This window comes from Sprattus sprattus (assembly GCF_963457725.1).
Source record: "Sprattus sprattus genome assembly, chromosome: 1".
Taxonomy (NCBI): domain Eukaryota; kingdom Metazoa; phylum Chordata; class Actinopteri; order Clupeiformes; family Clupeidae; genus Sprattus; species Sprattus sprattus.
Genome location: NC_137920.1, coordinates 30,155,805 through 30,180,872, shown reverse-complemented (window position 1 = coordinate 30,180,872; position 25,068 = coordinate 30,155,805). Strand labels below are relative to the sequence as shown.

The 25,068-nt window shown below is 45.3% G+C and overlaps 4 protein-coding genes across 4 annotated transcripts in view; 2 read left to right on the top strand and 2 right to left on the bottom strand.

The window, feature by feature from the left end:
- Positions 1-2,085, top strand: part of pdcd11 (programmed cell death 11) — a 22,527-nt gene extending 20,442 nt beyond the window's left edge. The window contains exon 37 of the mRNA XM_080847242.1: positions 1,599-2,085. Coding sequence (XP_080703368.1) covers positions 1,599-1,770 — 172 coding nt within the window. The 3' untranslated portion in view covers positions 1,771-2,085. The remainder of the gene's footprint in view (positions 1-1,598) is intronic.
- A 157-nt stretch (positions 2,086-2,242) lies between these two features.
- Positions 2,243-13,612, bottom strand: LOC308372259 (RING finger protein 122). Its single transcript, XM_080847407.1, has 6 exons — positions 12,108-13,612; positions 10,346-10,496; positions 7,260-7,302; positions 6,311-6,352; positions 5,433-5,515; positions 2,243-3,201 (listed from the first exon to the last, which is right to left on the bottom strand). The coding sequence occupies exons 1-6, from the start codon at positions 12,130-12,132 to the stop codon at positions 3,069-3,071; spliced, it is 477 nt and encodes a 158-aa protein (XP_080703533.1). The 5' UTR covers positions 12,133-13,612; the 3' UTR covers positions 2,243-3,068.
- A 4,344-nt stretch (positions 13,613-17,956) lies between these two features.
- On the bottom strand, positions 17,957-20,424 carry calhm1b (calcium homeostasis modulator 1b; the record flags this gene model as incomplete). The annotated part of the gene is made up of 3 exons (XM_080847394.1): positions 20,344-20,424; positions 19,222-19,827; positions 17,957-18,442 (listed from the first exon to the last, which is right to left on the bottom strand). Exons 2-3 carry the CDS (start codon positions 19,783-19,785, stop codon positions 17,957-17,959), a joined length of 1,050 nt encoding a protein of 349 aa, XP_080703520.1. The 5' UTR covers positions 19,786-19,827; positions 20,344-20,424.
- Positions 20,425-22,286: 1,862 nt separating this feature from the next.
- LOC308372205 (inositol 1,4,5-trisphosphate receptor-interacting protein) lies at positions 22,287-24,440 on the top strand (the record flags this gene model as incomplete). The annotated part of the gene is made up of 1 exon (XM_080847339.1): positions 22,287-24,440. The coding sequence occupies one exon, from the start codon at positions 22,287-22,289 to the stop codon at positions 24,438-24,440; it is 2,154 nt and encodes a 717-aa protein (XP_080703465.1).
- Positions 24,441-25,068: the final 628 nt, after the last annotated feature.

The window sequence follows — 25,068 nt, the reverse complement described above, 5'->3', positions numbered from 1 at the left end:
CGAAACATAGATGCTAGCTCCACATCAAAAGCATACATTGGGAGAAAAACAAACTATTAACTGCAACACAGACTTGTTGTTATTTTTCACAATTCAAATCTATCCACTATGGCTGCCCTATGGAGTTTTTTGTTGTTGTTTTATGAATAAATATATAATAAATAACATAAATTAGCCAAATCCTTTGATGGGGTGTTAACCTTTTTAAAAGCTAGGCTTGTGTTTACAGCTCATCCAGGGGCGCGTTTCCAAAATCCGTCAAACTGCTAACATTGTTAAATGATGGGGAGATAATCCTTTTGAACACTCTCTGACTCATGGATGCTGTCTAAGAAACACAGTCCTGACTGGCCAGATAACATATCAACAAGTTACAAAGGCTAATGGCGTCAGAAAAAAAAAAACACTCAACAATGACTCAGGTCAGGCGTAGTGCCATAGGCATAGGCCTGTTGATACCACCATCTTAAAGGACCAACTGCTGACAGGGGCTTAAATTACTGTGATTAGAGAAGAAAGAAAATCATGTGCTTATCGAGTACTTGAGGTTGCTGGATTCCTGCGAGTGATCAACTGGTCAACTGATAATTTGAGATTCTCTTTTATGGAGTCTCCAAAGGTTAATTATGTTTTGCGCAATAAAAAGGTCTTTTGAATTGTGCCTCAAGAGTCGCTGAAATTGGATGGGAAGTGATGGGTCAGGTGGTGACGTTGCCATGTCCATGACGACCACAAAAAAAGATAAATTGTTGCTGTGTCTTCATGGCATTTCAGCTTGCATTTAAAGGTGAAGTCCTCAATCCTGGCAAAAGCTTGTAGCTATTTACGCTCAACAGCCAGTCAAATACACCCATGCCTCATGTCTCTCTGCTGAATTTGTGCAAAACTGTGATGGATTATAACCATGGACTTCACTTTAAAATAGCCCTTTGCTCTAATGGATAACATGTGTGACATATATAAACACGGGGAAAAAAGTGTATATATAATATATATTATATGTAATAAGACCTGCAAAAGACATCAATGATATTCACCAGTGGACCTTGTATGCAGCAAATAGTTGCGTGGAAATCTATGTGGACACACTGGTTTGATCTCCAGCTCCCTATGACCTGCATTTGGTTTTCAGAGTTGGTGTGTGTGTGTGTGTGTGCTTGGTTCCAGAATTGGAGTGTGTGCGTTTGTGTGTGTGTGTGTGTGTGTGTGTGTGTGTGTGTGTGTGTGTGTGCTTGGTTCCAGAATTGGAGTGTTTGTGTGTGTGTGTGTGTGTGTGTGTGTGTGTGTGTGTCTGTGTGTGTGTGGATTCAGAGTTGGTAAGGCAAAATTGAAACAGCGTTAGATGGGCAGTATCTGAAATGGAAGGGAACACGCCTAAGCTTGGTTTTACCTCAGGGAAATCTCGACACACTGATTTGATCAGCAGCTGCTCATGAACTCCGAATTGGTTCTCTGAAACTAAAAAAACATTGTGTCGTTTGAGCACGGCGGATTAGGAATGGCAGCATCTGAGAGGGAAGAGAGTCTGCACATAAACTGACTGTTTTTCCTTGTGTGTGTGTGTGTGTGTGTGTGTGTGTGTGTCCGTCCGTACGTAGGGAGCTGTTTGACCGTGTGATCCACCTGAGTGTGGCGGTGAAGCGGATCAAGTTCTTCTTCAAGCGCTACCTGGAGTACGAGAAGAAGAACGGCACGCCAGAGACCATCCAGGCCGTCAAGCAGAAGGCCCTGGAGTACGTGGAGAACAAGGGGACCGTGGAGGCCAGCTAGAGCCAAGATGTCTCTCACACACACACACACACACACACACAGAGAGAGAAGGCCTACAAGAAGAGACCAAGAATGCTTTGAATACCTGTGGTCACTTTCACTCACACACAGATACACACCTGGTTACCCATATGATACTCTAATCTTACTGGACTGATTCATACTGGATAGTGAAGTTGGATGAAGGTTTAATGTAATGAGTGAACATGTGTGCTTCTTCAGAGAAAGGGTTGAATGGGTCTGTGTGGACATTTTTAATTCATGTGTAATTTATACTAGCTGCAAGACCTTCAGCTGCATCAAAAATACTTTCTATGTTCTGAAAAATGTTGCATTGCCGTGCATAGAGGCAGTGTATCTTGTGCGTTTTTGTAATAAAACAACCAGTGAATTCAGATGAGACGGTTCAGTCAGTGTTGTACACTTTTGTGTTTGCATGACCCTTCCATAAAGACCATTCCAGACGAAGGGCGAGTGACCCACAAAAACATTACACTTTTATTTTAAAACCATCAAACGATACAAAATGAAACTTGGAAGAGGAAGAGACAAACGGCCGCTCGAGGCCCTATTCACACGTACTGACAGACAGGGCAGATCTACTTCTACCCCTTTTATCTCCCTGTTCTTTTTTTTGTTTGTTTCTTTCGTTCTTTCTTTCTTTTCAAGATGACTCAGCCTGGCTTTGTATTAGCTGGTGTGGCCATACAGTGGATCTGGTTATAGGCAGATATATTGGATGTTGCAGTTCATCGCAGTGTGTTCGCTCACTACAGCATTGTCCAAAGTGAGCAGAAAGAGCGGATTACACTGGATGTTTGTCATACAAGGTGTGTTGGTGGTGGTGGTGGTGACTGGTTTGTGTGTGTGTGTGTGTTTTACATAGATTTCATAAATCTCATGCTAACTTTGTGTTTACACACATATTTAGGGTTGAAGGGACATCCACACCCCACCCCACTGTCCCACATCTATTTCGTTCGCTTTCTCTCGTCACTATTTTAATAACACTTTCTGCTCTCCCTATATCTAACCCTCTCCTCCCCCTCCCCCCTCCCCCATACTGGTGGTGCCTGACACCAGTGTGACCAGTTCAGAACACAAGTGTTTCTTCACCATGCTGTCATGTGGTTGGACAAATGGTTTGCTAATAACCGCCACTTCTGTGGCTTGTGAGGACCCTTTGACCCCCGACCTCTGACCGGGCGACCCCGTCATGTGCGAGTGAGTCTTAGGGGGGGATCTGTTGGCGCTGTCTGCCCGGCCGGTTTCGGTTTTGTTTGGAGTCGGGGGTCGGGTCAGACCTCTTCGGGGTCCTGCGGGCCTTCGGTGACCCGTGGCGGAGGCGGTGTCTCGTCGGCTGGGATACGGAGGATGGGCTTGTTGCACATAGGGCACACGCTGCGGATCTCCAGCCACTTCAGCAGGCACCTGACACGGAGGAGAAGAGGAAGGATGGAGAAGAAGGGGGGGGGAGGAAGAGGGGAAACATGGATTAACAGAAGAAGAGTGGAGGAGGGGGGAGAAGAAAATGAGTTACAGGGGAGTGGGTGAATAAGAGACAACAAATGGATAAAATGTTTGGGAAAGTAATGAAAGCATTCAAGGGAAAAGAGAAAAATGGGAAGAAAAGAGTGATATGAGAGGGGGGGGGGGGGTCAAAATGGAAACAGACGAGATGGACAGAGAAGAGAAGGAATGTCCCATCAGTCATCAGCATCCGTAATACATCTGTCAGTTCCAGGGGCATCCGGCAGGCATCATTTACCCTGGCAGCCCGTCAGTAAAACTCATAGACCGTATAAGAGGGGCGGCCTTATCTTCATTAAAACATACTTGTAATATATTGCTAATATGATTTAAGTGTGTTTCTCTGATCCCTTTCCCTCTCAACCCTTCCATTTTGCTAGTGTTCTTTGAGCTAACCAGAGAATGAAAGAAAAAAAGGCTCAACTATCCTTCGTTTCCTGTGACTCAAAGAGGAGAGCGAGGTGACCGGCGGGTGCAAGCCGCTTTAGATTAAAAAATCTGCTAAGTGACTTAATAAAAATAAAAAATCCCACACGTCTGCAGGTCGGAGGAATTGGCTGACGATGCCTGCATCCATCATACCTCATCCATCATCCTGACTAGCATCAGATATGCCAAATGCTGTTGTTCTACCCACAGGCCTGCTATCTCGTGCAACCAGTGCAGCCAGTAAAATCAGAGGCCTGGCAGGATGAGGCCAAAGGGCCAAGTGTTATCGGTGAACAGCACTGGCATGGTGGTTGCTGGAGCCCACATGGCGCCCTATTGGTCGATCCGGGGTGGGGGGGGGTGTTGTTGTCACGTGAGGAGTCGAGATGGGGCAGATTAGCGGAGCGGAGTCAGCTGCGTTCCGGCTCGACTGGAATGGGAACACTCTCAGCCACGCAGGGCGGCCGCAGATAAAGCTGCCTGACCAGAACGGCCCAGAGCTGACCTCAGACAGCACACAGGAGTTCACATCACAGACTCCAGAGCTGACCTCAGACAGCACACAGGAGTTCACATCACAGACTCCAGAGCTGACCTCAGACGGCAGGCAGGAGTTCACATCACAGACTCCACGCTGCTAAACGGCCACTGTTGCAATAAGCTCACATATCTAGCCATTTCTGTGGTCCTTTGCTTTTGGCAGAAGATAAGGAAGCCAGCTACTGACTGATGGAAAAGAGAATAACTGGCTTTAGAAGCAAGTAAATAAATAAAGATTGATGGTCATTCCCCCCCCCCCCCCCCCCCCCCCCACTGCAATAAAGTACTGTGTAATATGCTTATCATCATTGTGTACGGACACTTTGACATTGAGGACTTGTAGAACACTAACCCTAATGTGCATTTTATGTCATAAAAAACTGCTAAGTGGTCTCAAAGCTATAGCTTAGTGAAGGCACAGCTACACTAATGCCGGTATCATAACACAAAGTGTGGCCATTTGTTCTGCTTGCTTTAGATTGGCCACCAGAGGCCCAATGCATAATGGACTCCTCAAGGCTAAGATTAAGACTCAAGGCTAAGATTAAGACTCAAGGCTAAGATGAAGACTCAAGGCTAAGTGTGAGACAACGAGAGAACTTGGAGAAAAATATTTTCTTTACAGTGAGGACACAATGGCAAAGTCTTAGCCCTGGTTATAACATTAAGCTGCGGTAACAACATAATAAACTCCAATTACGTCAAGAATGTTGAACTTCTCTTTCAGGGGTTTCTTGGGCATCGTCACTGAAACTTGTCACATGTGCGCCCCATCATATTTTTACAAGAAACATTTCAGGATTATTCTGAACTTTCCCAACAAGAAAACAACCGAGTGTTATGATTACACAATCGGAACTCTGCTTTCCAACTTCATTAGAAAAAGTTCTGGAATGTTGCCTGAACACAGCTCTCCCCCTGCCAAACCTCTCAAGCTCCTACAAGTAACACAGACCGCTGAGCCAGTAGACAGCAGAAGGACGTCTGGTAAGGCATAGCTCCCATAACAATAATGGAGTGAAGGACAGAGAGAGAGAGAAACGGTGCGACTTACTTCTCATGGAAAGTGGGGAAGGGGAGAGAAGAGAAGGAGTGAGGGAGAGTAGGAGAGCAAAGGGATAGAAAGGGAGAGAAGAGAAGAGAGAAAAAGGTTTGTGACTTACTTCTTGTGGAAGGTGTGAGAGCAGGGACACACCCCCAGCTCGTCTCTGCTCTTGAATTCCTCCAGGCAGACTGCACAGGGCTGCTGCAGAAGAGAGAGAGAGAGAGAGAGAGAGAGAGAGAGAGAGAGGGAGAGAGAGAGAGAGAGAGAGAGAGAAAAGGGGGTTAGGTTTGACCTGGCTCAGACTCGTGGACCACAAACAGAAAAATGCTTGAGGAAGTGGGAGTGAAAAAACGAAGAACAGAGATAGTGAGAGAGAGAGAAGAATGAGACGAGGAAGAGAGATAGTGAGGGAGAAGAATGAGACGAAGAAGAGAGATCGTGAGGGAGAAGAATGAGACGAAGAAGAGAGATAGTGAGGGAGGAGAATGAGATGAAGAAGAGAGAAAGTGAGAGAGAAGGATGAGACGAAGAAGAGAGAAAGAGAGACAAGAATGAGACGAGGAAGAGAAATAGTGAGAGAGAAGAATGAGACGAGGAAGAGAGATAGCGAGAGAGAAGAATGAGACGAAGAAGAGCGATAGTGAGAGAGAAAAATGAGACAAAGAAGAGAGATAGTGAGAGAGACATTGAGAGAGAAGAAGGAAAGAGAGCGAGAAAAGGGAGGAGGGGGGGGTGTCACAGTATGGGGGTCCAATTTAACACACACACTTGTGTTTTCACTGAGCTGTAGCTTCTGTTCCTGCGTAGATGTGGCTTGAAAAAAGGTGTTTGTTTGTTTGTTTGTTTGTTGCTTGGTTGGTCGGCTTAATTTTTTTTAGCAGGTCAAACCTGAGAATGTATACACTCTGACTTTATGAAAAGAAGTGGGCTCAACACAAATAAATGAGACATAAGAAATGACACTTAAGAAATGAGACATAAGAAATGGACACTTACTCCGAGCAGAGACAGCTTCTTCCCTGCCCCTTTAAGAACCACCTAGAAAAGAGATACCCACTGTTCTTTAATGTCTGCAGGACAACCTTATCTCTTCAAGATTACTCAAACATGCATTTGACTTGTGAAATCCTGAAACGCTGTGGTCAAAGTCATATTCATATCAATCCTTCGTACCTAGGTACACACTTCAGCTCAGAAGCCGCTGATAAAGTTTGTGTGTGTGTGTGTGTGTGTGTGTGTGTGTGTGTGTGTGTGTGTGTGTGTGTGTGTGTAGATGTGAGCTTAAAAATGGTGAAGACATTTCGCGGCGTGGTGTTTGAATTTTCACCACTGTCTGACATTCCACCATGCCGGCCCCCCCAACACATACACTCTTATTTTCATTCTGTGTCAACATAGCAATGAAAAAAACAACACTGTATGTACCGAGACTATTTAATATAATGTACACCAGACTATGTAATATAATGTTCACCAGACTATGTAATATATCTCCATATGTCATGAAAGTCATCTGTGAAGGGGCTAGATTGGGTTTCATCAGCTGTATGACCACAGCGGGTGTTAAATGGAGGTGATATTTATAACACACACATACACACACTATAATCCCACCCCCCCCCCACCCCCAAACACACACACTATAAGCCCCCCCTCCCAAAAAAACCACACACACCATAAGTCTCCCCAACCCACACACACACACACACTATAACCCCCCCCCCCAAAAAAAAAACCCCACACACCCCATAACGCCCCCCCCTCCACACACACACACACACAATCACACACTCTGTAAGCCCCCCGCCCCAAACACACACACACTGTAATTCTCCCCAACCCACACACAGACACACACACCATAAGGCCCCCCACCAACACACACTATAGGTTACCCGTGTGTGTCCCATGGTAGTAAAAGTAAAAGTAGCCTCAGACACTGTACCTCGTTGTAACTGTACTGCTCCCTTGGTCCCTGCTGTTTCAACCTACATGGAAAAGGAGAGGAACAAAAAAAAAATCACACATTCAGATACTGTGTGTGAACGCTGGCAGCCAACCAAGTGCCACAGAGAGAGGCATACCATAATACAACCACACACACACACACACACACACACACACACACACAGACCATAATACAACCACATAATACATTCACAGGGCCTTGCTAGGTACACTACGCCTCGCTGCATAACACTGAATTCATGATATGTATCACTCCCGAGATGAGAAGAGATGGTGTTTTTGACATTTCTACATGGAACTAGTTAAAATCGTTGGGCTAGTTTAGTTAGCCTTGAAAATTGTTGGCCTTTAGTCGCAGTGCGAACTTTAAAGCCATATCGAAACTGATATGGGCTACCGAAGGCAGCAAAAATGCCATGTATACACAATATATTCACAGGGCAATGGTGCACAAAGCAAAATTAATTTCTGTTCAGCTTTTTATACATCACCCTTACTAATCTGACAGATTACTTGCTCCACACCTACAAGTCAACCTACAATTCATAGTACTTTGTCTTATTTGTCCAGTATGTAATGAATGTAGGCACTCCTCACTCATCTATACCAAATGTATCAAATATTTAATAGAAATGTGTTGACAAAAGTCATATGTTTTACATTGTACGCTGAGTGTAACAGATGCATGCTTTAGTGCTGCTGTCATTGGTCTCATGATGATGATGACGAAGTAACCAAGGAAACCGGTCTGTGACACTGACGCAGGGTCAGTGGGAGGAGGTCAAATACCATTGCTTAAGGACAGCTGATGACACATTTCTGCCAGTCACTGCGTAATGACAGAGAATCATCTAAACCTCATCTAGAGATAAAGATCAGTTCTTCATTCTAGGAGGGAGGACATTTAGCATGAAAATGTCTGACAGAGAGAGAAAACACACATGCACACACACACACACACACACACACACACACACACAGACACACACTCACTCACACACACACACACACACACACACAAATACATATACACACAGAAAGATAAGAATGACATGATGTTTTGACTAAGTGTGTTTTCAGGTTCTCTGGAAATATCAGTCTGAGTGGAGTATGTGTGTGGGGAAATTATGTTCATTTGTGATTTTTTTTTCCCCCTGTTATTTGAAACTGGATTTTAAGGGAATCCATGAAAATTGCATTCAGAGGGAGGGCTGGAGTACTTTATCCAGAGACAGATTAGCCTGAGATCAGAAGGGGTAGCAGCTGGCTGCCATGTTGCAGGGAGGGTAGAGGGTAGAGGGTGTGTGTGTGTGGGGGGTGGCGCTTGGCTTGCATGTGTGTAGGGTCTGTGTATACAGCGTGTTTGTGTGTGTGTGTGTGTGGGGGGGGGGGGGGGGGGGGGGGCGCTTGGCTTGCATGTGTGTAGGGTCTGTGTATACAGTGTGTTTGTGTGTGTGTGTGTGTGTGTGTGTGTGTGTGTGTGTGTGTGTGTGTGTGTGTGTGTGTGTTGTAAATGTGTTGATGTCTGTGGGTGGGTGCATGCATATGTCTCAGAGTCTGCCACTATGTATGTGAGCCAATTAGTGGGTGTCTGTCAGTGTTGCACACGTGTAAATGTACACAGTATACGATGGCATGCAAACGTCTGGGCACTCCAGTCCAAATGTCTGTTTCTGTGGATAGCTAAGTCAGTGGAAGATGAACTGATGTCCAAAAGGCATAGAGTTAAGGGTGAACCATTCTATTCAACATTTTAAGCAAGATTAAAGGATTATATTATTAGTTTTGACTGGAGAAAATCAGTCTGTTTCTCACCCCAAGAGATTTGGGCTCTCAGATAACTTTTACCAAGGTCCTCAGAACTAAATTAGCTTATTGGGCTGTGGCTTGCTCACAATCATCGTAAGGAAAGGCCAGGCCGGGCAAATTCCAAAGCTTTATAAAAAATTACTCCTGAATCTGTCCCATCAAGCAGCAGCCATGGGCCCCTCTAAGCCTTGCACTCTGAAAATTAAAATAAATAATGCCCACAAAGAAGGTGAAAGCTATAATAAGATAGCAACGGAATTTTTATGTAGCCATTTCCTCAGTTTGTAAAGTAATTCAAAAATGGCAGTTAACAGGAACAGTTAGGGTCAAGTTGGAAGACCAAGAAACCTTCCTGAGGGAACTGTTCGTAACGTGGCTAGAAAGGCCCATCAAAATCCCTGTTTGACTGCTGCAGAAGACTTTCAGGAAAGATCTAGCAGACTCTGGAGGACTGGTGCACTGTTCTACTGCGGGTGAGTCATCCGAAGAAAACCTTTCCTGCATCTTCAATACAAAATTCAGCATCAAAAACTCTTAAACAAGCCTGATGCATTGTAGAAACATGTCCCATGGACTGATAAAGTTCAAATAGAATTTGTATGGCAACAATGTAAACGGGTAAGTTTGGAGGAAAAAGCCTGCAGAACTATGGACTAACTCAGAGGCTCAAGCTGAAGGTATTGCCAAGACTAATCACCTGACCCAAACATCATTGAAAATCTTTTGATCGGAGAGCAGCACATGCAAAACGGCCCAAAAATCTCACAGAACTACAAGCCTTTTGCTAGAAAGAATGGGTGTAAATCCCCAAACAAGAATTGAAAGACTTTTGGCTACAAAAAACGTTACCATGCTGTGATAACTTGCCAAAGGGGGTGTACCTAAGTACTGACCATGCAGGTAGGCCAAACTTTCCCTTCAGGCCCTTTATCCTCTTTTGTTATTTTGAAAAGGTGGAAATACCAAAATTAAGGAAATCTGTCATCTTCAACTTTTGGAAATTAGGTCTTCTTTTAATCGCGTTGTAATTCACAGTAACAGAAATTTTAACAATGGGGTGCCCAAATGTTTTGCATGTTACTGTGTGTGTGTGTGTGTGTGTGTGTGTGTGTGTGTGTGTGTGTGTGTGTGTGTGTGTGTGTGTGTGTGTGTGTGTGTGTGTGTGTGTGTGTGTGTGTGTGTGTGTGTGTGTGTGTGTGTGTGTGTGTGTGTGTGTGTGTGTGTGTGTGTGTGTGTGTGTGTAAAAAGGGGCACCTAAAGAGGTAGCAGCAGAAAATGACGCTGAGCATGAAGACGAACAGGCCGATGCCCAGCACGATGACATAGACGTTAAGGGGCAGGTGGTAGACATCCTCAGACGTCATCTCGCAGTCCGAGCGCTGCAGTCCCAGACCACAGAGGCATCCTGGGAAAGAATACAAAGGGCATCAAACACACAGTAATAATCAATTAATCAACCAAACAATCAATCAATCTGTCAATCAATATGTCTGTCTTAGCGCTGCAGTCCCACACCACAGAGGTACCTTGGGAGAACCAGTTCAAACACACATGACATCAAACACAAAGGAGTGATTATCTGTCTAACTCTCTATCTACCTACCTATCTGTCTGTCTGTTTCTCAGAAATCTCTGTCTATCTTCCTTTACTCTCACATGTATCACATCTCTGTCTATCTTCCCTTACTCTCACATGTTTCATCTATCTAACAAACTATCTGTCTGTCTGTTTCTCAGACATCTCTGTCTATCTTCCTTCACTCTCCCATGTTTCATCTATCTAACAAACTGTCTATTAGTCAGAGGCCCACAGTTCTAGAGCACAGAGGCCACTATCCACTATCTGTCTTTCTGTCTGTGTGTCTGTCTGCCTGCCAGTCTGTCTGCCCACCTCCCTAATCTTTAAGTGCCCCCCCCCCCCCCCCGCCCCCCCCCCCCCCCATTTTGTGTGAGAGCAACAGTATCTATCATAAAAGCCATGGGTAAATATTTGGGGAGGGAGAGGTTGAGTAGAAAGTAGACATGTAAACAAGAACATGAAGCAAGAGGGGAAATAAGAAGGGGGCAACAAAAGAGATGTGGGATTTGACAACAGCATGACTTGAAATAAAAAATAAAAAAGGGTGAAGAGATGAGATTACATGAAAGAGAAGGAGAGAGGAGAGTCGAAAGTGAAGCGCTTCATGTTTCTGGACGCCGTCCCACTTCCCCGGTGCCAAGAAGAGCCTGGGTAATTGGCCGTGCACAAAGCAAACATGGACGATTGTGGCGACACTTCCGCCATGCCACCATCTGGTACTTAGAGATGGGGGAAGGCAGCTGGTGTGTGTGGCAGTTGTGAGGGAGATTCTATTCAGAAAAAAATCTCTCTCTCTCTCTCTCTCTTTGGGCACCACAGAAGTATTAAAACAGTTCAAAGAAGCTCTGACAAGGGCACAGTCACAAAAGCAAGAACAAGTCAATTGAGCTTTGTGGAGTAGCATTACTGTGAGTGAGTCCTCAATGACAGAGTGAATCCTTTAAATGTTGAGGTGATTCAATGGGGTGCTGCTGACAGCATGGAGATTATGGGAGGCTTAAGAGATTTTAATGGGGAGAGGGTTTTTAGCTTTAGGTGTGTTTAAAACTGAGGAGGTGGCTAGGATAAGTTGGGGTGGGGGGGGGGGGTTATGTTGAGAGCCTTATGCCTAGTCAAGAAAGACAGACTTAAGGTTGATCCCACTTCGGAATGGTCAGCATAATTGAAGGGGGGGGCTACAATAAACTTAACATGACCCGACACTGAACAGGGAATGACCCAAACTCTCCCATTCCAGAAGCAAACACTCAACCACACAACTCTAACAAAGATATCTGCGCTTTCCGTCTTTAAAAGCCATTTGACCCTATCATGCTGTGTGGAACCCCATGTTTTACCCCCCCCCCCCCACCCCCCAAACACACACACACACACACACACACACACACACTAAAGCTGTGTGTCACCCGTGGCAGATATTTCGTACAAGACACTTACCGTTACACCATTGGAATGGTTGCATGAAATCTGACACTCGGTCCTGCCGCTATAAATTCAGCTCCGGTTGGAGGCTTGCAAGTAGTGGAGATAGTCGCGGTGGTGGTTGTTTATGTGTCGGTGTGTCGAGGGGGGGGGGGGGGGGGGTCTGACGGGTGGTTCTTTTGTTGAGGGGGGAGGGAGGGGGGGGTACAGAAGTCTTCCAGTAAATATGCTCTAAGCAGAGTGGGAGTAGTAGCCTAGTAAGACCTCGACCTTGCCGTTGGATAGCAGAGCGTCTTTTCAGTTTCTGTGTTGTGACCAACTGTAAATAGAGTCCTTTGACCTGGAGTTATGACACTTCGATGGCAAGTCCACTATCAACAATAAACAGAGTCTTGACCTGGCTGTGCAACCTCCTCCGGCATGCCTGTACTCTTTACCCAGTATAATCCACGTTTGTTTTTTATTTGTTTATCCTTTCTTCTTCTTTGTCCGTTTGTCTATTTCTCTGTATCAGTGATGTTGGCGTCCCACGGTTCGGTTGTCATTGACAGATAGCAGAAAACAGTCTGCTGTTATCATGTATTTGTTTTTGTCCTTGAATCTCCACAAGAAGTTAATGATGCTCCTGGAAGAATGCTGAGGTTCAATGACAGACACGAACGCAGACAGCTATACCAACCACATATATAACTATATATCGACCTATATCATGCAAGTATCAAGACTAGATGAATACCTAATTCAACGTAGAGCACGGAAGATGGCTTGTCTTCACCTCTGAGGACGTGCGATCTTCCTCTGATCCAGTGGAGGACTACGCCAGATCACAGTGACATTGTGTCAAGTCTGGCTGAATTCAGCGCAATAGCCTGGAAACAGTCATTGCTTTGTTCTCCTCCAAAGCCTCTGACAAAAGACAAGCCTTCTGCCCTCCGCACTCGTTTTCTCGTCCACCTCTCTCTCTCTCTCTCTCTCTGTCTATTCCTCCCTTCCACTCTTCCTCGTCAGTCTCCCCCCTCCTGCTGCTGCGCGCTCTCGAATGGCTGGTTCAACGACAGGGGTATTCCCAGTTCAGCGCAGACGGACAGGCCTCGGCCAAAAATCCCGAAACAAAGGACAAGACTGCACACACAGCAGTAAGGCAGCCCTCAAGCTGTGATTGGTATCTGGCTCGTGCGCGAGTTGGAGTGTGTGTGTGCGTGTGATTTTTTTCTCTACTCTCTCGCTCTCCTCTCCTGAAACCATCTGCTCCCTCCGTCCTCCGCCCAGTCAAATAATAAAACGGCTCAGACAAAGAAGCAGCGAGGCACGTTCACTTCCCCGGACCGCTAGCCCCATTGTTTGCCCCCGGCGCCCGCCTTTCGCTTTTCGTCAGACCGGGAGGACGCTGTCAACCGCCGTCCCCGAGAGGCACTGGACTGTTGTTGTTGTTGTTGTTGTTGTTGTTGTTGTTCTCCTAACGGTCTCTCTAGCTCTACCTCTACCGCGCACTCGCAGTCGCGACTACTGTCAGCGACACTCGTCTCCAGCTTCCAGGCTTCAGTTTGTAAACAGATCTGTACTCATGTGACCAGCCTGCCTGCGCAGCTCTCAGCTCGCCCCCTCCTCCTCTCTCTCTCTCTCTCTCTCTCTCTCTCTCTCTCGCTCTCTCTGCCTCTCCCTCTCCTTCTCCTACTGCTGTTTCTTTGCTCTCTCTCTCTCTGCCTCCCCCTCCCTCAATACCTCCTCTCGCTGTGCTACAATCTCTCTCTCTCTTCTCTCTCTGTGTCTATTTCTCCCTTCCTCTCCCTGTTTCTCTGACTCTCCTTCACTCTCTACTGCTTTTCTATCGCCATTCCCTCTCTCTCTCTTTCTATTCCTCTTCCTCCCTAATGCATCTCCTCTCAGGCCTTTATTTCACTCACCTCTCTCAGTGCTCAGATCTCTCTCTCTCTCTCTCGCTCTCTTTCTCTCTCTCGCTCTCTATCATTCTCATCTCATTCTTTGCAGGGGAGGGGAGTCATCACAGGAAGGCAGTCAGACTTGTGGTATCTGTGCACTGCAGACTGCAGACACGAGAGGGAAGTGAGGTCAGCTTGCACTTGTGTGTGTGGCTTCTCTCTCTCTTTCTCTCTCTCTCTCTCTCTCTCTCTCTTCACCATCCTCTCTGTCTCTCTCTATCTCTTTCTCTCCCTCTCTCTCTCCACCCCTTCTCTCTCTCTTTAGCTCTCTTTTTTTCCATTTTCTTTTTTTTCCTGTTCTGGGGTTGCAGCCACCCTGACAAACAAACCAGAGAGATAGGCTGATGGGGTAGAGATGAAGAGAGGCAACGTCACAGGTGACAAATCTGCTTGAGAACACACACACACACACACACACACACAAACACACACAATCAGCACACAAATGAGGGACTTCTACTGCACTCTATCTGTGTGTGGGTGTGTGTGTGCGCGTGTTTTTGATCTAAATATAAACATGTCTTCTTTGTGTGTAAGTGCAAGAGCACAAACTAGACTGAGAAAAAAAACAGAGAGATGGCTGGGACAAGAAGAGACATCCTGCCACCACCCACCCATGCATATATACACACACACACGCACACATGCACGCACACACACACACACACACACACACACACACACACACACACACACACACACACACACACACACACACACACACACACACACACACACACATACACACAAGCACAAATAACTCACAGAACGATCATGGTAGCCTTGCAAACAGCAGCTGCATGGCTTTTTCAGCCAGAAAGTTCCCCTACCCACCCACCCACTCACACACACACACACACACACACACACACACACACTCACACACACACACACACACACACAAACAATCACCTACACACATACACACCCACAAACACATACACACACACCTACACACACCTACACACACACACACACACACACACACACACACACACACACATACAGTACCACCACTGCGGTCTTCATGTCTCCCCCTGTGTACAGGATACAAGTTAGAAATGAAATGAGACAGAGGACGGGGTGGATGGCAACAGAGGCTGTGTTTGTAGCTCCTTGTTGAGGGACAGCTTATGTTAGACATCTCACTGCATGTTGTCCATTGACTTATAGCTGTTGCCCCCCACCCCCCGTCCCCCCCTCTCGTAACAGCTGCAGATTTGTATTCTCTCAATCTACCTGAGTGGCCCACATGTGTTACTCAAGAGGATCTGGGCGGCCTCAGCTGGGTGTGTCCACAAGAGGGCGCTTGTCATTAAGACCAATGTACTTTTGTAAGTTTACACACAGACATACTGACATGTTGTTGTTGTAAGGGCATTTTTTTTATCAAGGGAGCACCCATAGGAATAGCTGGTTTGACTGAAAGAAGACTATGAGACTGCTTTCAGTACCAGCCATTTTGGATAGAAAGAAGACTATAAGCCTGCTTTACAGCACCAGTCCCTTAGGATAGAAGCACTTAGTGGAGAGTGGGGTAAAATGAGACAGTAATAAAACTAATGCATACAACACAAGTTCAGGATGTGTGCCATCACTCGAAACCTAAGCAGTGTGCGTAACTTAATTAGACATTTGGGGTCCCCACAAAAGAAATGATGTCACGGTTCAACTTGCCTCACGTTAGGGGTAGGTGGATCAGATTGGTAGGGTAAGTTAAGCCATTTGAGAGTTACTATCTATTGTATTAACCAAATTTCAAAGTATAATTCTATATATAATTGTTAATAATTAAATCCCTTATTCTGCTGATTGTATTGGTGTTAATTAAATGATTATTACAACTAATGTATCTAATATTCTGAAACCTCAAGCTGGTAAGCCAATTCTCTTTAATTAAGAAATAGACATTGAAGTCTGAATTTAAGGAAACTTTTATTCTTTTTAGGAACATCATTGATTGTTTAATTTTCACTTTCAGTGTAGACTTTCAACTGTATGTTTGGCATAATAGCAAACATTTTAGCCTATAAACATAACATAAACACCAACATATGACATAATGTTCATAACATTTATGTAATTGCAAACTTTGTGGTCAATGGAATAAACACTGTCATGTTACATATGAGCAGTAAATGCTATTCAAAATTCTATTCAAAATGCTATACAAAATGCTATACAAAATGCTATTTAAAATGCTATTAAAAATACTATACAAAAGGCTATTCAAAATGCTATTTAAAATGCTATACAAAATGTCAAGTTATGCTTCTACATCATCCACAATGAGGTAAACAAAAACTAGTGCTACAAGCACATGACGATGGAGCCCCTATCTGTTTTTCTTCTGTGATGACATGGAATGACAGCTGTGAGGATACATATAAAATGAAATAAAATGTCAGTTATTCATTGTTAGGATGTAACAATGCAACGCAATGCACTAAATATTTGAATAAACTTCATAGGGGGTAATATAAACTTATTTTCTAATTTTTAACTCATTTTGCCCCATATAGCCACCATTTTGGGTAAAGTGCTTCTAGCGTCTAGCAACCCAAAGCTACACTTTTGCTAATTCTCTTACCTCTTCTTACAAACAGCAAGTTCATCAACCTATCTGAAATAACTCTAGGGATGTATTACTATTGGTGAGTGTTTATATTTAAAACAAAAAATGAAAAATAGCTTAGCACTTCCTCCACATGGTTCTTTCAAACTAAATGTAGGGTCATGTGACACAAATTGTGTATGATTGCCGAGATACAGCTGGTGGGTCAACCTACCCGGCTCATCATGCACCGAAATGTGTAAAATGTCCTAGAATGAAAGGCTGGTGGGTTTTATTTATGAACAAACACTGAGTCACTGAGTTCAGAGGTCACTTGATTTGATTCATACAGTGGTTCACTGGAGTAGTGGCCACTTGTTCTCCTGTTTTTCCAGAAGTGAGAGACTGTCGATACGCAATACGTAAATTACCTGACTAAGCTTCATGCCATCAGGGAAATCACTTTCCCAGACAATATTTTGATCCCTAAATTTGCAAGAGACAATTTAGGAAATTAGATTAAGTTGAGTTGCCAGGAGAATTTGTTTCTACCCAGGGCGAGGCACCTATGAAAGAGAGACTCTGATGTCCAGATGGCAGTGGAGCAGTAGCTTTGATCAGAGATGCTGCTGTGATTGTGAAGCTGTGCTGACAAGCTCACCGGCCTCTTTTGTTCTAACACAAGGCAGACTGGAGAAGTGAAGCAAAAGATTGTTTGTCATTGCGGCAGCCAACACCCAACAACCTGATGTCATATTTACAGGATGAGGTTACTCGCCAATACAATCCAAGTTTAGGTGGGTTTATTATACGCCAAAGAACAAATACACAAAACCAGGTATCAACATTAAATCTTTTTTTAGTGTGCCTTAACGTAGTGACTCGTGTAATAAATAAACATTAAATAGTCAACAGTATCATTTGTAAAAGAGCAAATGGGTCATTCAATTTCTACCAAATTGGGAATACCTTTCCACCACACTATCTCAGATATTTTTTCCCTTGACAAATAGAGATGACATATCCCAAATGCTTTCTACTCCCAAAACGTTTTGATTAGAATGTATTAAATACTAACGAAAACGACCTTTAATGTAAGCACTCTTTTTCAGTCGTGTGATTTTGCAGCTTAGTTGCAAGGCCATAAATAAGACCAGTTGTACAATTCTGCATGCCAATTCAATACTTTCTTTAGATTCCAAAACAGTTATTTATTTGATGCTGGATAGAATGGATGAATAGATAGAACGCCAAATATAGTTACAATATCGGTCTGAACCATATTTAGAGGTATACAAACATATATAGACACTTTAAGAATAAATAGTATTTAGAATGATTTAAGCATTAATGTGGGTGAGTGTCAAACATCACACTGTGCTGGTGTACTCTGCCATCTCCTTCATCTGCACGTAGTGGACACTGCCGTTGACGTGCTCGTTACCGGGATCCCCGTCCGGGCTGTCCCTCCTCAGGCTGAGCGGTGGCTTGCACGTGTGCCAGTTCCACAGCACCCGGTTCATGTCGTCCTGAGCGCGGATACCCAGCAGCTTGTCCTCATCACTCAGGTGCTTCTCCTCATCGTCGCTGTCGTCATCACCGTCACCGCGGTGCGGCCGGTGCCCGTGGTGGCTGGGCAACTCACCGCTGATGCTCTCGAAATACTGCTGGATGCAGACTTTGGCGAAGCTCTTGGCGTGCTCCGTGCACGTCTCGTCGAACATCTTCCGCTCAATGTCGATGTAGTGCGACCAGTACTTGGTCTTGAGGAAGGCGGCCTGGGTGAAGCAGGGCCTGATGGCACGGATCATGAAGGCCGCGAGGGTAATGAGGAGCAGAAAGAGCCAGCCAAACGCCTGAGGCAGGAGGAAGAGCATTTAAAATCATTTTTACTTCCGTCTGTAATTATGGATTGCATTGTTTTTTGTAATTTCAGTGCAACCGTTTTAATGACAGGGATTGCTATATAAGCTGCATTTACAGGAAGTGTTATGTAAATGGATTTTTTAGAATGTTTTTTGGATGAATCTTTGCACCGACTTGATTTATTATAAGCTATTCCAAGGTTGTGTTCAGTAGAGTGTGATTGTGTGTCTGGGCTCGTCTACCCTTGTATTCTGTCCTGTTCTAAAAACAAATTCTCTCAAGATGTTTCAATCCTCTCATGGTAACTTGAACTACATTTCATTTCAAACCAACATGAGTGAAAGTGAGTATGTGTGGTGGTGGGGTGTGGGGCTTATACTAAAAAGGCTAGGGTAGTTATCATTAACAATCATATTCATATATTACGCTTATGAAGGCTTATATCATGTCACGTTCACATTATGTTTATGAAGACTTATATCATGTCACGTTCACATTATGTTTATGAAGGCTTATATCATGTCACGTTAACATTATGTTTATGAAGGCTTATATCATGTCACGTTCACATTATGTTTATGAAGGCTTATATCATGTCACGTTCACATTATGTTTATGAAGGCTTATATCATGTCACGTTAACATTATGTTTATGAAGGCTTATATCATGTCACGTTAACATTATGTTTATGAAGGCTTATATCATGTCACGTTCACATTATGTTTTTAATGTTTGATAGGCCACACCTGACGGGCGAGGTAGTCCTACCTGTGACACGCACCGCAGGTATCTGGTAACAGCCTCTCTCACAACCATGTGTCCGCCATCGTATATCTCTTTGCATGGGATCTTGGCCATCATCCTCGTCAGGTCCTCCTGGCTCACGCTGGCGTTGTTCTCGAAGCTGAACCCCGGGCTGGTGAAGCCCCTGCCGTCCAGGTCCAGGGAGTAGGCGCACAGGAAGCTCTTCCCGTCCATGAGCGTCACGGAGATCCACACGACGGGGGCGATGAGTGCGCGCTGCGAGACGGAGACGAACATGTAGCGCAGGACGGTGGGGTCCTTGCCCCGCTTGCCCAGGGGCCGGCGCCACTCCTCGGCCAGCATGGACACGTTGTTGTTGAGGACAAAGCCCAGCATGAAGAACCAGACGGGCGGCACCAGCAGGACGCCGATGCCGTAGGCGTAGTTGTGCTCCGGCAGGCACGGGCAGGTGAACTCGAAGGCCGAGTAGAGCTGGGCGGCGGCGAGCGCCATGATGCCGCAGATGCCGTTCATGAAGGACTCCTGGTTGGACTGCAGGAACTGGAACATCATGCGGAACTTGTCCATGTTGGCGCCTGTGGGTTTTGACTGAGCGTTTTACGACCAAACCTGGATTTGGGGGGGAGGAAGAACAAGGCAATTTCTTGAAGTCATTGTCTCAATTCTTTGTGAGATAAAACAGAAAAAATGAATGGACCTCAAGAACCACACTGTCATCTTGAATATTGACCCATAGAGCAGATGATACAAATTGGTGCAGATGACAAGACCAATCAGCTCTAGCTTTTGACCCCGTCAGAGTCAGTTGCTGTCAGGGCAGACTCAATAAATACTGTTACTTATGCTATACATACAATCAGCATTGTACATTGATCTTCAGATGAAGCTAAAGAAAGCCATTGACATAGTCTCTGTCAAACATAATTGTTAATGTCAGACAGGGGATGACAAGGAAAATATCTGGCCCTAGAAATATACACATTGTGAATTGGCCGCCTGAGGCATGGCCTGCGGATCACACTGATCTTTACCATTCTGGAGCAGAAGCTGTCTGGCTAGACCTAATCAATACCGCTACTTGGCAGTCCAAGTCCAGTGAAATTGAATAAATGTGTGTTTACTTACTGTGGAGTGTCTTGCAGTCTCGTGCAGATAGTGTTGTGTTAAGTCCCCAGCGATGGAAGATGTGAGTAGGAATGACAGTTTGTATTGACTGTCAGCGTTAGAGTTACGTAATGAATCAGCAACATCTGAGCATTACCTTGCCCCTCCCTGTCTAAACACACACACACACACACACACACACCAGGAGGGAGGGGAGCGAGAGAGACAGAGAGAGACTCACCTGCTGTAATGTTACCTTTGGTCTGATTTGCTATAATGTGTCCATACCTGAGTAATGTTAACATATTTATTTTCTGTGATTTTTTGAGAATTGTCAGGTACAAAATATGTTGCAGTTGTTTTCATCCCTTTTTTGTTGAAAAAACACCTAATTTACATACCAGGTGTAACCATAGCTACAGCATTTAGTCGCTGAATGTATGCAAACCCCACTGCCTTGCCACATTCAAATGAAATATTTAAAGCACTGGTTGCTTTTAATTTGCAAGCATGCTGAAAAGTTCAACAAGAGCACAGCCACTCTCAAGTCTCAAAAGACATTATAAACAAAACAGCACAAACAACAAAACAACTATAATGTATAAAACTGTGAATTTACTGGTCTGACCGTGGAACTTTTGTTTCTCCACATCTATTTCTTTGATGTGGACATCCAACCACAGAGTGAATAAATCGGGTAGTCTTCTCAGTTGTTTGACGGTAGGGTGCAATGCCGGCACTCTCAATGGCATCCAGTGCTGCGCACCTGTCAGTGTGAGAGAGTGTCAGATCTTCTACTGGAGAAACCAGTTACCGCCACAAAAGAGTCAACAATAAAGTAAAGCCCTCACCAGGGTTTTCACTGAACACCTACCACCCGCTCTCAAAACACCATACCTTTACACAAGCCTGCCTGGCCTAGTCTCAAACACATCCACAGAAGAATCACTGAGCGAAATGTAGTGAGATCTTGTCTGTCTAGGGGACGAGAAACAAATCAGTTGCACCTCTTTGGCCGTATGTCATTCTTTTCCGTATATGGTAGCCTGCTAGCCCATGGCTCAGTACAGTCAAAGAGGTTACACCCATAAAACAACCGTGACACTAGGCTCTGTGGCTTCCTCTGGGCCCAAAAAAAAGAACCACTCTGCGTGCAGGAAGTGTGTTGTCACAGTTAGTCTGAAACTGACAACCTGCATCCTTTACAGGACGAGACAGAGAACGGTGCGTCTCGGTGCACAAGCAATAACCTTTCACTTTTTGTTTTATTTATTTGACCATCTGCAGTTTGGGATATGTGTTTTTGCTGAAGCCTGATACATCTGCCTTAGGTGAGTGTTGCTATCATATTATTTTGAAGAAGAAATGTTTTTAGGTCGTTCTATGGCAGGAAGTTGCATCAGTTTAGTGTTATCTGCTACCAGGAACTGGGGTATGAGCTTGAGTTGTGAAAAAATGAAGTGCATTTCTCAGACTGTCTGTGCTATTGTCTCTGTGTATACTGGGTATGTGACCCTGAAAGTCAATGCTAGAACTGATGTGACTTATTTTCTAAAACCTCAGTTTCAACAGTGTTGCATATTGCAAATGCGCAATGATCAGATATCACTCCTGCACAATTGTTAACACAGTCCACATATCTATGCTTATTAAAGATGGCTGCTTTTCACCAGCATTTCCATGATGGTTGGAAATTTGTGCAATGAATGTGTGGCAGATGACAATTCACTCGGGACTGTAGCTTACACCATTCAGTAAAAACAATATTTCTCTTTAACAAAAAATTCTACAAGAATACACCAACATGATCACCCACATGGCTCAACTAACAAAATATCTTATTGCAATGCTTGTTATCATCAGTATCATGATTGGGTATATGAACAGTGAATGCCTAGTGTGTATGGGTTGGCTTTCTAGACCATCACCATTCACAAAACTCTGTATTCCTCTTTCGCAGAAGGATGCAGGGCCCTCTTCTGCGTCTGCTTGTTGTCGTGGCAGCAGGTGTGATCTTCCCTAAGGAGCACAGTGTCATTCTGGAACAAGATGACATCATAAACAGCATGCAGGAGCGCGAGGGGCTGCTTCAGCGGGAGCGAGCCAGGCTGGAGCAAGAGCTGGTGGTGGTGGAGGCCATAGTGGTGAAGGACCAGCCAGAAAGACCAGAGAGTAGTCTTCTTCTGCAAGCAAGGGACCAGAGTTTAGGGAAGAGTCATGCGGAGCCACACCTGTCTGACCACAAGGGACAGACCGTATTGAAAGGGAATTTTTCGGCAGAAGGGAAGAAGGAGTCGAACGAGGCAGAGCCTCCAGACCAGAACTATTCCGAAATGGAAAATGCCGCACAGTTAGAGGATGAAGAACCATCAGGTTTCAGTGAGGAGTTCCCCCCGCATCAGGAACTGTCCAAGGAACACCAAGGTCTTCCCCCTGCGGAGCGTGAAGCAGAGAACGAAGAACTGGCAGAGGGCAAGCTTGAAGTGCCCCAAGCCACACTGTCTGAAAATGTGGAGGCTCAGGAGGAGGAAGAAGGGAGGCAACCATTTCATAATGACTTGAGTGATCCTGAAGAGAACTCAAAGGGATTTGTGGAACAAGATGAATCTCACAGTGCAGGAAAAATGTCCCAAAATGAGCAGCAACTAGATACTGGTGTGGGTCACAGAGGGTCACAGGCGAAACCTAAACAAAGTCAACCTTCCACTGATGGTAACTACATGTGGTACCTCTGCAATGCCTACTCCATGTTCTCCCTCATCCGCATCCTCCTCAGGTTCCTAAGAGGCAACTCACTGGACCAGGAAATGCCGGAAGCACCACAACATGACCCCCAGACTGCAACCCCCATCACCGCAGAGGTGCATCTCCTGGACCAGGGGACTCTGATGGGCTTCTACGAGCGGTACGTCCACGTGCCCCCCCACGAGAGCCAGAGGGTGTGCGAGTTCGTGGAAGGCTTTGTGGATGACCTCCTGGCAGCCATCAGGGAGGTGTCTGGCGATCAAGCCGGCGTGGAAGTGGAGGATTTAATCGAGGTGGGCAGCCTCTACGAGTCCTGGTGCACAGGGAGGACCTTGACCTGTGACCTCTGGGTGTCCATATCGCCCCGCGAGCCAATCAGCTTCCAGGTCCAGCTGTTGATTGACAAGGATGAGAAGGCTGTGTCTGACACGCGAGGCTATGGGAAGGTTAAGATGCTAAAAGGTGGGCAAAGCACTGCCAATGGATGCCCATGCAGTCAGCAGGCCAGCGAAGACAGCGACATGCTCTGCCTGCTTCATACCAACGACAAGAGGGAGGTCAAAAGGGACGAGGTCACAGAGGTCACAGACAGCCCTTTGTGCTGGGAGAACACCCCTTACCTGTCGAGAGCCCACGTGGCCAGGTGGTTCCGATCCGCCGTGTGCAAAGCCTGGGAGCAGATGTCGCACAGGTACGAACTGGAGCTGTCATTCCGGAGCCCGGAATCGCCCGGTGCTTTGAGTGTCCGGTTCCGTTCAGGGAGGACGATTAATTTCAATGTCACGCCTGTGGTGAAGTTCGAAGACACGGAGGTGTGTTTGGTTTCCTACGTCGCCTCAAAGAGGAAGGACGGCACACCGGAAGCCCAGTGGCCGCTCTCGTTCGCCCGTTACGAGAGAAACCTCCTCAGGTATCTCGGCAAACGACTTCCGCAGAACGCCTGTCACCTCCACTGCCTACAGATCCTGTCCTTCCTGAACAAGAAACAGATCGGGCTCACGGGTGAGGGTTACCTCTCGAGCCACCACCTCAAGACGGTCCTGCTGCATCTACTGTTGGGAAAAAAAGAGCCGTCGGAATGGGCCTCAGACCACTTGGCCGGCAGACTGCAGGACATGCTGGGCTTCCTGAAGGGCAGCCTACAGAGGAGACGGCTCAGTCACGCTCTTGTCGGTAATCATCTGGTGCCACAAGAGGTTGGGCTCCCACCAAATGTACGTCAGTCAAAGCCCATAAATATTTTACAGCCACTCTTAGACCATGGGCATCGGTACACCAGAACAGTGCAGCACTTTGAGGAAATGCTGAAGAACATGCCAGTGCTGATACAGGAGTATATGAACATTCAGCAGAACGTGGATTCCAGCTCATAAAATGTGATTTAGACAAGACTGCCAAATACTGTGAAGGCACATGTTAAACCCAGTGTTGGATTGAGGCAGGATTCAGCTGCAGCGTTATCACACGTGGTTTAATGCATCTTCAACTCTAAAGCACTATGTACTTACATGAGTGATCATGGACGTTTGGCATCACTTAACCCTACAGTGTTAACTCCTAAACCTTCCTTCCAAAACTCCTTACCCTATTATAAATGTAGAGCTTTAATTTTGATGTGTTGTGATGTATTGTATTGTCCCATGTGCTTCCTCTATTGATGTGCTTTAACCTTTGAATAAAAAAAGCTCAGGTAGAAATGTATATTGGGCTAGACTAGGACTCTTGCACTCTGCCAACCTTTCAAATGGTTTTGTTTTTACATCTCTTTGTGAAACCCATAGAAAACCGTGTGAAAGCTGCTAAAGGCAGCATTGCCCATAAGACCAAATATCTGAGAAGCCTTGATACAAGCAACATTGTAAATAGGCTAAAACCCACCTCTACATTTTCACAACCCCTGAAACACAACCCTTTGTATGCAAAAAGTAAATGTTTATAGGAATACCTTTAAGTCATCCTTTCAGTTCAATCACTTTGGTCCTCATCAATTCCACCTCAGTT